This window comes from Lepisma saccharinum, chromosome 5, assembly GCF_977018435.1.
Source record: "Lepisma saccharinum chromosome 5, izLepSacc3.1, whole genome shotgun sequence".
Taxonomy (NCBI): domain Eukaryota; kingdom Metazoa; phylum Arthropoda; class Insecta; order Zygentoma; family Lepismatidae; genus Lepisma; species Lepisma saccharinum.
Window position 1 is genome coordinate 28346495 of NC_139233.1, and position 13869 is coordinate 28360363.

The following is a 13869-nucleotide window of genomic DNA, read 5'->3' on the forward strand; positions in this document are numbered from 1 at the left end:
TGACAAGTGACCAATAATAAACAACTGAAAGCATACAAACGAAATTCTGAGCTGAAATCCACTGAGTAGTTCGTGCACATTTCTCCAGTCCTGATTAGTATTTCTGTGCATATAATGAGCTTAGAAATAAGCTCACACAAACTACCTACAGCTCGTATCGCGTTTGGATTCGTCTACTAGAGCTAGGTGCATTTTCCGCAGTCCTTGATTTCTTTACTACTCGAAATTTTGACAGTAATGTCCATCAATCAGTGGTCTGCCTAGAACTTCTGAACTATCTTTAAGGTGGGTTACTACCTCCTTTTCTTAACGGATATTAATGGTTCACATATTCAATATTCATTTTTGTTTTAAATAAAGTTGGACCAAATATATTTGATGATCTCTGCCAACATTCGGGCACACTACTACACCAACTATATCAAGTTTCAAAATACTGTAGTCGGACTATTGTAAGTACACCAAGTGAAAAAGTGAAGCTGTCTGACTTTTAGATATGAATATAACCCTAAAAGAAGATCCGGAGAAATGATAAGATTTCTTTACATACTCTGTCATTTCGTTGAAAATAGCGGGTAAAGAAGTGCGTCCTGTTGATTACATAAAATCCCCCAAAAAAGTAATTGCAGTTGAAAAGGCGATCAGCGTTGATAGGCGTGGGAGAAATTCCTACTACAAGCACCATAATTTTGATAGACGTTTCTCAGTTTCTTTTTTCCAATTCTGCCATACTTAGCAAAAAGTTTTAATTCCAGTTCAAATAATTTCTAGAACATGATCAAATATATTTCGCCTTTGGCTTTTTCTTTAAGAATAATCTGGGACAATTTTTAAAGAATTTGCTCATTTTTCTTGAAATTACAAGAAATGTATGTATATGAGCTTTTGTTAACTTATCAGAGGAGTACTGAGCTCTTCACACATATGAAATACATACTGCTAATGTTCGTGACTTCTACTATATTTACAGAGAACTTTGAAATTTTGTGTTTATATTCCATTACGAGCTACTGTTTGAAATGGCAAACTACTCAAATCAATCAAATTATAGGGTAATAAGCCAGGGTGCCAACATGGAGGACTTTCATTACTTCTTTAAGTGACGCTTTTTCTTATTTTTACATATTCCGATTAGACACATTCATATCAATGCAATTATACCTTATTTCAAAATACTACTTACTCTTGACAAGAACACACCTGAAATACATTATATATTCACACAGAAAAGGTTAAGTGCTGGCATTATTGAAGAAAAGTTTGCGTGAGCCATGAAAACAGTCAATACACGCTTCTATGTTTATTGATGCACAATTATGAAAATTACATTCTCACAGTTTATTTAAAACGTTGTAATTTCTTTCAGATGATGGGTTCAGTTGCAACGTACATTATTGTGTTGGTTCAGTTCAAGAAGGAACTAATATGGTTTAGCGCCATAAGTTCAGAATTTAAATTCTATGAAAATGTCACTCTAGAAGGTTGATATTAAACCTAAGTTATGTTTCACTGATGAGGTGTCGTCACAGCGAATTCAGTCGAAAGAAGATTAGATCTGCAAGAGTAACATTGAGTCGATATTAGTGGAAGATATATTTCTGTTTACAATAATTGTTATTCTAATTACTAGGAAAATACAGTGACATGTTTGAAATTAGTTATATCATAAAAAATGCAACTTCCTAATTGCAAGGTGTGCAGCATTGAACGTTGAAGGCAGATAACGCTTTGCTCCTAGTTTACCTTCTTCTAAATCCTTCTTACCAAATCTATGAAGAGAACTTTTAAGTTAGTAGATTTAGGTTTCCTACAAAGGCAAAGGCATATACCTACTGAAGGGTGGTTTCACGTTTGTCCAGTAGACAGACAGTAGTTGCGGGGAGTTGCTTCCTACGCGAGTGACTGGTGAGAAAGTTTACTCGGTACCAGTAAAGGGATTAGAATGAATTATTCTGTGGATTTATAAAAAACATATATCGTCCGATTATGAATAAAGTAAAGTTTCAAAATATCCACTTCTTATTTTCATTTAGAGATTTAGGAACATTCTGTAAGATAGAAAGTTACTCGCAAAGGAAAGGACGAGTCGAGAAAACAGTCATGGAACTTGCTCCATTTACTGCCACATGCACTGGCCAAATGTAAACCAACCATAAGGTTACCCATATTACATACTTAATAATTGACGTCAATGAAAAATGTACAGTTAATGCTTTCGCTGTTACTGTTACGGAATATTCATACTATGTCTACAGACACTTACTTGTCTTTGTAGATGGAAATGCTTCTGTTTTGAAAGCATACTTGTTCACTGAGTCTAAACTGCACGAGAACAACGAGATACGTGGCTATTGATGCTGCTATCTGGAATGAACATAATTTAAGTAACGACTTTACAACACAATGATTCAAATGTAGTGCATATTTGTGAATTATGATCTTCGTGATGTAGTGGCCAATGTAGTAAAATGTATAGATATGTTTATTATTTAGTGGGTGATATTCTGAACAACCACGGTAAAAATGCACAAAGTCACATTATCTTGGTGTGTCAGGGGTGCCCACACGAGGGTTTCATGACGCGCCTGCGTCATGGGAATTTTTTGGAGGGACAAAATTTTATACCAATTCCATATATCTTCACAGAAAAATGGGTGGATCGTATCGTTTGATTGACATGTTATTGATTTTTAGTTTTGGTTATTATGTTTAGTTTTTCTACCTACCTGTGGATGATCGCGGCGATAGGATTGAAATGAAACACCATCTCTTATGCCTTTAGAATCGGTTTGGATGGAGGGGGGGGGGTGGTATTCGCATTAATACGTACAGTCACGGACACTGCCGGCTTGTAACGATTCCATTGAAAGTTAATGTATTCATTACAAGCCGGCAGTGTCCGTTACTGTACAAGGTTAGTCGAGCAGACAAACTGTGCAGAATAAGATTTGACATTAACAATGGCAGTGAGTCTAAAGTATCGAAAGTAAACATATATTGCTTAAATATGTCTGTATTATACAGTGACGCAACCACAGGGTGGGGGCAGGGGAGTCATTGCCACCCCAACCTTCGACGGAAGTCAATTCTAGGGTAGCAAGGGGGAAAAAAATTGACGGCCAAGGTCACCTGCAGTGGGGGGGGGGGGGGGGGCACAGAGGAGCAATTACCACTTCGATTTCAAATTTTATGCAAATAAAAAATCATTTTGTAAAATTATCTGCTTTTCTCCTTTTCGTCAAGTTCAGAGCTCTAGCCATGGGCGTCCGGAAGGGGGCAATGGGGGGGGGGGACATGTCCCCCTGGTAAATGAAAGTCAACCAAAAAATATGTATTTCACACATATAATTTCATTTTAGCCAAAATAAAATGTGTTAATTATTGCATGAAATTCAAATTTAAGCAATGTTTTTTAGGGTACTACACTATTTTAGGGGAAAATTTGCCTTTGTTTGCCACCGCTGGAAAAAAATACCTTCCTTTTCCCTCCTACGAACGTCCATGGCTCTAGCTAGGGTCGGCGGGAATCGGCCATGAGCGCCGAATGATCTAAAAAAAAAGTTGTAAAAGAGAGAATGCCATGGCGTCCAGTGAAATTATTTGCGCCCTATTAAATTAATATTGTTTTTAATTGCAAAAATTGGATATAAAAGTTATCTTGCTCGCTTCGCTCGCATTCTACTTGTTTTCTGTAATGTAATGTATTTAAATAATATGTGTTGTATATTTGTATTGAATAAACGTTGAATACGTACAGAATTCAGTGTTAGGTTGTTGCATATGTATTTTACATTTTATGGCGCTCCATGTTGCATATGTCTAAAACATATGTTGTACATGAAAGTTACACATGTATCTTCGGAATGCATATATCATTCATTTTCTGCCATTCAAAAATACAGTTTGTGTGCTTGTTTTCCATTATTAGCTAATATGAAATTTACGATGTTGAAAAAATATTTCAAATGGTTTGTTCCAAACAAATGCTTTAGCACAGACTTCTACCCCCTTTTTGCGCAATTTATGAGGATAATAACGTCTTTGATACTACTACTACTACTACTGGTAGTAATAATAATAATAATAATAATAATAATAATAATAATAATAAGGAAGCCATTATTAATGTTGTTGCTATTATTATTACTATTATTATTATTATTATTATTATTATTATTATTATTATTATTGGTACGTTTATCCTGGTACTTGCCCTCCCCCCAAGACAAAAATTCATGGTTGCACCTCTGGTAGTATATTTTTCCGCAAATTTTGTCTGACAAAAATAATTTGAGTAATTAATTCGGCATAAACGGGGGGGATGTTCTACCTTTTTGGGGGGGAGTGCGTCATGGTCCTTGGGGGTATGGGCACCCCTGGTGTGTGTTAGTGTATGCATAGGCAGTAATGGCTTCTGCCTATTCGCACAGTCACATGTAAACACCCAAATAAATTTGTAATATAATTATTTTTTATTATACTTATTCACTGGACAGTATCTCCTTCAAAACATCAAACGTTCCGACGCCCCATCGGCTTCGATTTACCAACGCCTGCCGCTGAGATACGTTCGCCTCGCACACAAGTCGCCTTGTGCTCGTCTGCCGTTGTTTGCAGCACGCAAGGAGAGAGAAGGGATTGGCGCCTGTAGCGTGCAGTATTATAGGCTTCACGCACACTGCTAGTGCTGTGTTCACGATACTGCAGTGTTGCAATCCCATTCCACTCGAGATCGTGTGGCGGAGTAGAGACAACCCACACATCATCGTAAATGTGTAAAGGGAGTTGAGGACTAAAGGTGGTAAACGTTGTTAGTGCCAAAAGCGAAAGTGTTGGTAAATCTTATCGTTAAGCACATCAGCCCGTACGAACGTTCACACTAGTGCCTTTTTACACGCCCTTTGAACTACTTAGAGGACTACCAGCCACTTTTCACGTTGACCACATTATAAAGCATGGCACATTTCACAGTTTAACATGGAAAACGGTGTTTGAATTATTGTGGCACTTACAGCGTTTACCAAATTTAGTCTTGAATTTCTATCGCATCTTCGCTCACACTGTTCCGAACATTGCAGGTGCAAGAAAGAAGGGAAGGAGGGAGGGGGACAACTTAAAGCGAAACGCGTGTTTTAAACAATTTCTTGTATTGCTTTTGCTTATTAGTGCAGCTTGTCCAAAAATAGCTGTCGTTGTGGCGCTGTAGTCGAATCCCGCGCAAGGGGAACATGGATCAGTCAGCTGTTCCCATTGTGTCGTGGCAACAAAATTGTTGCACTGTCAAAAGCTCGTTCCCATTTCATTGCAAAGTGAGCATGATGAAAGGAAAAACTGTGAAAGCAGAGACGTAATATTTGGAAGGAAGTTAGCAATGCGCGCAGCGACTGCAGTGGCGGAAGGGAAAGAAATATTCTGAAGTAAGAAGCAGGGAGTATGGACTGAGTGAGCACTATCGTTTTCTTTAATATGTATTATTCTCTTGATTTCGCTTGATTTTGTTGGTTTGGTCTGCCGGTCATTAGAAATAAACAACTGCTAGATAGATTACAACTGATTTTCTCCATGTGGTCGTTGGACCGGCTACCTTGTTTGCAGGAGTGGCTCAAGATAAAATTTTCAGCCGGGAGAGGTGAAATTTTGGCGACCCCTACATTCTACTCTGATCCTCCTACTTCCCACCTTCCTAAAAATGTAAATCATAACCATGTTATATATTTACGGTTTTAATGGCGAAAAAGAATAGCCTTATTTTAAAAATACTTTCATGCTGTTAAAAAACATGTTTTTTTGTAGGTTTGTGTTTATTTAATACCTACATAATGACATCAAAACAATAATAATCTCCTAGCTTAAATTGCTAGATGATTTTGCAATAATATTGAATATTAGATCGGCATTTCTATGTTTTTAATGTCAGTTTATCGAATGTTCTCATAACATCGCTGTTTTCATAATCGACGGAAAATTCGCCGAGATATTTCATTAATATTTTTTAATCTTTTTCATGAAATAAAATTCTCCCACAGCATCATTTTCAGTAAACAACTGCTAGATAGATTACTCATAACTTAGGTTGCTAATATATTTAGTATCATTATGTACGCAAAAACGGGAACAAGTATTTGAGAGGGTGATAAAACACTTCTTCTGGAGGCGAGGCTCAAGTGCACACCCATAAAGTCAGACCACCAGACGCCCCTGTGCATAGGTGTATTTACATATCCATTTAGGCAGTAGTACTGTCTAATTTTGTTCGCCGGGTTAACGGCTTGGCTGCGAGAGAATGTGTGATTTTATTCCGCTTCGTCGACAAAGGTTTGGGGGATGCTCAACCTGAGGCTTCACACTGCATAGTAAAATTTGGTAAGTCTCTGTTTGTGAATGCAATCTTTTCCCAAAAGATGTGAAAAATTTGTGACAGTACAAGGTCAGCATTTCCAATGTCTTCTGTGACAAAATTATGTGTTTACTTATAATTGTGTAATATATTAATTAAAGTAAACTCATGAGCTTGAGTTGAGGCTTTACGCATTTCCAATTCCGCCGGCAAGCGGCATGCTTCCAGTCGCTATGTCGGCAACGTTCTAGAGGCACAATAACCAAATGAAGACGCTGTTTTTAGAAATAACAATACTAATTACATACCGAAGTAACCTGACGCTTGTTGAGAGAGAAGAATCCCCAAATTGAGATCACGGCCGGCGTGTTAATGAGCTCTGCCATGAACATTTGAATCTGAAGGAAGAAAATACACCTCAATGAGATAATAAAAATTCTAACTCAGGTTTACTCTCTATTTATATTTAGGTACAACTAACCAGTACAATAGTTCACTTCATGTAGAAATTATGCATCCCAACAACAGGCACGTAGCCAGAATTTTATTTTGGAGCGGCATTCCATCAGCAGCTCCAATCTAAAGGCTAAAAGTGTAGATGTATAATAAGTTGTTATATACTGAGAAATTCAAGATGTATAATCCTGCTGAGGAAGTAAAATTAATTACCACTATACATTATTTAAATTATATATTTGTAGGATTTCGGGTGGGCTTCAGCTCCCCCCAGCCCTCCCCCTGGCTATGTGTGTGACCAAACTTATTTACAAACTTATTTTTGTTCTTTACTTTTTTCCAATAACCGTGGAAAAATTTGTGAAAATTAAAGTGTTTTATATACTTCTTAGCATACATGTGTTCCACATTTTTATTTTTGTAACTAATCATAAAGATTGAAAACCTAGGAACACCCAATAAAATAATAAACGTAAGATTCTAACGCTTATTTGTTTATCATCTTTCCACATACAGCCCGAATTCCATTTTGTTCTATTGCAGATATACGCCTCCAGCATATCAAAAACGCCCCACGAATCAGGCATCCAAAAAAATCCCCAAAACCCATTATTCGGAGAAAATCTACGGTGGGGGTACATTAGACCTTTAGTTACAACTAAAGGGTACAATGAGATAAAAGGTTTGAGGACTACAACCTTAGTGACAATGAAGATCGACCAGTCACAAATATAGGAGTGCGTTGTGAAAGAAGAACACATGCATATGCTGAACATATTTTATTCAGCAGGCTACATGGAACAAAGGAAAACATAAATTTCCGCTGCAACGCAGCAATGTATGGTGTCCACACAAAATAAAACATTTTCGTCCATCTACACGTGACATTGAAGTTCGGCCACTGTTAGAGGGGATCCTGTTTACCATGGTGTGACGCCGCCCCGTCGGCGAATAACTGTGGCAATGCGTCGGGGCATGCTGCGGACGAGTCGTTCAAGGTATTCCACATCGATGCGGTGCCATTCCTCCTGCAGGCAGGCGATAAGAGCAGCCACTGACGTGGGTCCCCTCTGTTGCACACGTCGCTTAAGAACACGCCACACATTCTCAATGGGCGAGAGGTCGGGACTCGATGGTGGCCATGGCAGAGTTCGCTCGTGATGGCGAGTCAACCATTCTCTTGTCAGCCGCGCTGTATGAGGCCTGGCATTGTCGTGTTGAAAGATGAGACGCCGGCTGTGGAACAGGTGCCTTCGCACTGTGGGAAGATGCCACTCCAGTATGCGTGTATAGGCGTGTGCATTCACAATGCCCTCACAGACGTGTAGTGGGCCAACCCCAGATGCCGTCATGCATCCCCATACCATCACTGACGCAGGTTTCTGTACCCGACGTGCATAACATTTTGCTTCATTCTGTTCCTCCTTCCGACAAATGACTGTTTTCCGTATTTTCCCGTACACAACGTTGAAAATGGATTCGTCCGTCCAGAAAACCCTGTTCCACTGCCGAAATGTCCATCCCCGGTACATTCTAGCCCACCGTAGTCGATTGCCTTTGTTCAACATGGAAAGGAAGGGTTTACGTTTCGCCTTGTACACTCGGTAACCGCATCGCTGTAGGTAACGGCGAATGGTTCTGGTTGACACTTCAACGTGAAAGCGTTCTCGAGTCCACAGTCGTAATTCGGCCACAGAAACATGATTGTTGGTCTGGATATAGCGCCTAAATATCTGTAGGTCACGCACGCTCAGCAGGCGTTTTCGACCGGGGGCCTGACCTGGCTCTGTAGTACCCGTATTTTGGTGGTGTTTGATGATGCAGTGGACGGTTGACTTGGGTAAGTTCAGTTGGCGCCCTATTTCCCGTTCACTGAGTCAATCCCGTTGCAACTCCACTACTCTTCTCCTCACGGTGTTGTCAATAGGTTTGCCCCTGGCCATGGTGATGATGCACTGCGGTTCATCGGTGCACAGCACGTGCTTATATACGGCGGACTCTCTTATTGTGTCCGTGACGTCATGCTTCCGTCGAATGCGCCACAATCTGGAATTTCTCCGTATGGGTCTGGTGCCTGGTCGAAGTTCAATGTCACGCGTATAGTTCCCCGTTTTCGTTCTTTACGTGACCTTGGGTGCAACATGCTGGGATCACGATTCTTGCCTGCTCACACGCCTCCTCGTACACACATGCGTCACTTCTGCGGGTCACCCATTCCACCGCCTATGCCTCTGTGCATTTAATCACGTATTCCTTTCTGGTCGAACTTCATTCTCACCAAGGTTGTACTAGCCTAGACGCATCCCACGTCACCCCATCCATCCGCATCATGTGGACATTTGATCAGTGTGTATGCCCGCCAGTTTCTCTTGAGTCTGAAGCAAGCCTTAGCGGAGGAAATTTCTTGAAACTCCTGAAGCTAATTTCAAAATGTGATGATATTAATCTGAAATGTATTGAACTTGGACCTGAAAATGCAAATTATACTCACAATTAAAAAACTCAATATGCTGACCAAGGCAGAAAATTATTTTATTTTCAAACATAAACTAAACGTAACGTTTCAACCTTCTAGCAAGGTCTCTTCAGACTCTGGCACCAAGTACAAATGAAACAAGTTACAAAACAGGAAGATATATATATACACACAAAATCAAAGGGTCCAACCACTTTCCAGATGATAGGAAATGTTTAGCTAAATCGCCTGTCAGATGAAAGTTGAGTTGACAAGGAAAGGCCACCTGCTGGAATGTTCCAGAAAAACAACTTTCTAATAATCTTGTCTGGAGGGGAGGGATTTTTGTGTATATATATCTTCCTGTTTTGTACCTTGTTTCATTTGTACTTGGTACAGAGTCTGAAGAAGACCTTGCTAGAAGGTTGAAACGTTACGTTTATTTTATTTTTTAAAATAAAATAAATTTCTGCCTTGGTCAGCATATTGAGTTTTTCATATCATGGAAATAAGGCTTAATGGTGTTATAATTTCACAATTAAATTCAAAACAAATTAATCTGCGATATGTCTGCAAAATAAGGAAGAAAGTGGAAGAGGAGAAAGTATTTTCATAATGGCAGATGAAACAAAAGACAATACGAGGAAGGAAGGAACAGCTGTCAGTTGTCGCAAGTTCGCTAAGCGATTTTCGTTGTTTCTATGTAATACTTAAGAAAATTATTTTCTTCCAACGTCATGTTTATTTTGCAAAAAAAAAAAAAAAACTCTTCGAAACATTTGATTTTGGTAATTTATGTTATTATCTTATAGCTTGAATATTTGTTCTAGTTTCATCGTAAGAAAGACAATAAATTGTAAAATTATCAATGGGAAAACTCTTTTAGACCATTTTCTGTCAGTCTGATATAGGCCATTAGCAACAACGCAACTAGGGCAGTTCCTACGAATAAAGAGAACTAATGTATTTATTAAAACGAATCGTATGTACATAAAACTCGTAATCAAGAAATAAATTTAGCAGTAAACGCCCACCTTGCATAATAAAGGACAAACACAAAACGTCATACATGAATAAATAATGTTCATTATGTAGTGTTTTCAGATCAGGCGCTTTAATGTAACTGCACCCCTTCCGCCCTCTCCTCCCACTCAATTTACTCTGGCGTCGTCACTGATTACAATCCAACCAAGGGAATTTTCTAATCGTGCAAATTCAAAAGTTAGTGCTATAAACGTACCTGAATGTAAGCTTTGGTAGTCATCATTGGACCAATCATGTTCACTTGGCATAAGTACGTAAGAGGAGATAGAGCCTACAAGAGAAGTGTAGTGTTTTTAATCCTTATATTTAATTGAAAATAAAATGTAGTCTTAAAGAGAATAAGAAGCTTCAGACTTAGGCATGTTGTAACAACTCACTCGCAATAATTGTACGAAGAAAATAATGCAGATATGCTAATTAACTAAACGAAATGATTTAGCAAACATTTTAACTCCACTTTATGCACAGATGGGATAATCGAACGAAACTGTACATATAGTTTTAAAGTGGAATCTAACCAGCATTGTATTTTGAAACCTAGGTCCCGATTACAAGACGTCAGACTAACCACTCCACTATCCATGAAGACTGTGATATATCATGAAATAAGTGAATATAAGGTTACTCTCACACATGCGCGCACACAGTAAAAATCGCCTTACTTTTTCTTCGAAATTTCTGAGTCAACGTTGCAGATAAATCATTTTCGCCATTTCTGTAGGCGAGTGGGTTTAGTGATCGACTCACTATCCCACCGAGTCCCAGTCTGGTTATCTGTGTTGCTTTGTGGGTCCCCTCGCCAATTTCACCTAATCAACTTTCATCCTCATATTGGTAAATTGGTCTACTAGGGACGTTCAATATATAAGTTTCCCTGTGCTATAAAATATTGTATAAAGCAATACCATTAAAATGAAGCATATGGTTGACAAGCGCCATCCTTCGTCTACAATCGATTCGTTATCAGACGTGAAGGCGCATGCGCTCAAGGGCGAAAAGTAAATGCTTGTTCGGAAAACTCGGGCTCGCGTCATACGGAGTTCAGAACCATGGATGCTAATGGCGTTCTGCTTATGGACTTTTTGGAGCGAGGAAGAACAATTAATGCTGACCGTTATTGTCAAACATTGGATATACTGAAAAACGCAATTCGACATAAGCGACCAGGTCTCCTGTCAGCTGGTGTCATTCTTCTTGACGATAACGCTAGCCCCCACTCAGCAGTGCAAACACAACACAAAATTGAAGAAGAATTGGGGTGGGAACGGCTGCCCCACCCTCCATACAGCCCCGATTTAGCGCCGAGTGATTTCCATCTTTTTCCGGTGTTAAAGTCTGAATTGCAAGGTTACCGTTTCGAAACAGATGAAGAAGTGAAGCGGAATGTGAGAATAGTGCTCAATAGCCAGAGCCCTGATTTTCTTGCAAAGGGAATGGACAAATTTGTGCAACGGTGGAAAAAATGCCTGAATTTCTATGGGGATTATGTGGAGAAGTGAGGAAGGATCCTCCTACACATGTATGTATAGTTTTCTAATGTATCTTAAAAATATTTTTTTACAGCATACGGAAACTTATATATTGAACGACCCACGTAAATAGACAAAAAAGTGACGTCAAATAAGAACAATACAAAATCAAAATATTCCAATCCCTTTTTTCAAAAAGCTAAATGAACATTTGCACTGCTCCTAAGGTTTAACACGTGATTCTAAGTACTTTGATTGCATGAGACCAAGAAATTATTTATTTGCTTTATTAAACATGTGCCGTTGAAAACCTAATAAGTAGCTACTGAAGCTACAACTACTATTTTTACTACAGTTACAATGCTACTAGTAACATCCAACTAGATTTTGTACCTTACCTCTTCCTGCACTCGTCCAGCATAAAAAGAAGTCGCCATGGTAAAGAATACATAGATCATCAAAGTTCCAACGCTCAGGATATTGAACGTCAAGTAGTCAGTTCGAAAGAAGATCGTAAGGTATGAGACAACGGCAACATTTACAATGCTTGAAACGTAGTAGATGAACAAGTATGGAGCATACATGCTACTCAACATCTTCACCACGCCCCCTAGATCTCTGTGGAGGCTTCGTAGTAGTAGAATATCATCTGCAATACCATCTTCTTCGTTAATATCTTCCTGATTGTTGTGATCAGCTGACCCAAGAAGATGTGCTGTGAAGTTCCTCTTCTGTATCACGTCTGCAATCAACCGATTAGACAGTGAAAACCTGTATCTCAAAGCCGAGCAGAAGTACAAAAACTGGTAACACGGTAGCATATGCATACATTGCATGTATATGGCTACTGTGCAGTTACCAGCACGATTTTCCATTATGGGACCGTGTACAAGGACTAGTATTAGTCTCATGATTGCGAGGATAACGTGCAAGCTGATGAAGAAGTTGATCAGAAAGTCGAACCCTGGTTTGTTAACCTCTCCGAAGTATTTCGACATATTCTTATCTAAAGATATAACCTTTTTGACAAACTGCGGGAAATGTCTGAAGTTGAGCTGGCACGTTGCGAAAACGTAGATGGACTGAAAGGCAAATCCTATGCTAACCAAGAAAGCAGTCATGAAGTCAGTTGAAGGCCTGTAGTCGAACATGCCAGCAGTGTCCATATTTGCAACTAGCCAAACCATAACTGCAAATGCGCCGAAGAACACAATGAAGTTCCAAATGTAGACTGGGCTCCAGAAGCTGTGTTTCAGATCATCTCCAGTTTTACTCAGCACGTTCTGTACAGGAAATATACCAAAAAGTTTGCTGATGATTGCCAAGGTGCGGAACTTAGGGTAGAAATCACTGTACGAGTTCCTATCCTCACACTCAGAAAGGTCATTTGTCCAAATTCTCCACTCTGTCCCTTTATCTGCTTTAACTGACATTGCTGGAACTTTAAGGCAAGCCTCTCACCTCAATCGAACCAACGTTTAATGGCAATCGCACACCAGAGAAGTGCATACCCTTTCCAAAGCACGCCGTATCTTAATTGCGCCACCAGATGTCTATGTTTACTTTGTTTGAGATTTGCGGTAATTTTTGATTGATACAAAGTGCGGAGTTCGTATTGGATTAAGTGCGTAAGTGCTAACAGATGTTGGGATTTATCCAAATACTCATTCTACGAATGGATTACTCGAAGGGAATAAGTAGAGTGGAACGGATAAAATAACCAGGCGCATATATTCTAGGGTAGCTAGGCTATCTCTGAAGCCCAGACTAAATTAAGAAAATAATCGCCTAGCAAATGTGACTGATGTTTCACTCTCAAATAACGACCGAAAGAAAAAAACGATAGTAGATGGAAAGAGGGCGGTGGAGTTTGGCGAAGGTCGCCGTGGAAAGCGCTTAAAATTAACATGGGCTTTTTTGCATTTTGTTGAATATAACGTTTTAGGACAAAAATTTGCCGGAAAACACGAAGTAGATGTGAACTTACTTTATGAAACTTTGAGTACATGACACATTTATGCAATTTCAGTTCGATAAATGTGCACAAATTGCATTTTTTTTTCAATTCCAATAAGGAAATAGCCCGACCCTGTGGCCGAGTGGTTAGC

General features: G+C 39.2%; 1 protein-coding gene across 1 annotated transcript; it reads right to left on the reverse strand.

Moving 5' to 3' along the window:
- Positions 1-1404: 1404 nt before the first annotated feature.
- LOC145988273 (gustatory and pheromone receptor 39a-like) lies at positions 1405-12222 on the reverse strand. Its single transcript, XM_083123137.1, has 5 exons — positions 12160-12222; positions 10489-10563; positions 6646-6735; positions 2264-2364; positions 1405-1555 (listed from the first exon to the last, which is right to left on the reverse strand). The coding sequence occupies exons 1-5, from the start codon at positions 12217-12219 to the stop codon at positions 1507-1509; spliced, it is 375 nt and encodes a 124-aa protein (XP_082979263.1). The 5' UTR covers positions 12220-12222; the 3' UTR covers positions 1405-1506.
- Between the last annotated feature and the right edge of the window lie 1647 nt (positions 12223-13869).

Coding starts and splice junctions, on each gene's coding strand:
- LOC145988273 (XM_083123137.1), bottom strand. CDS start 12,219: ATGATCTATGTATTCTTTACCATGGCGACTTCTTTTTATGCTGGACGA. Junction 6,736..10,488: donor CTACCAAAGCTTACATTCAG/GTACGTTTATAG, acceptor TTCTTCCTTCAG/ATTCAAATGTTCATGGCAGA. Junction 1,556..2,263: donor ATTTCCATCTACAAAGACAA/GTAAGTGTCTGT, acceptor TTACTCTTGCAG/ATCTAATCTTCTTTCGACTG.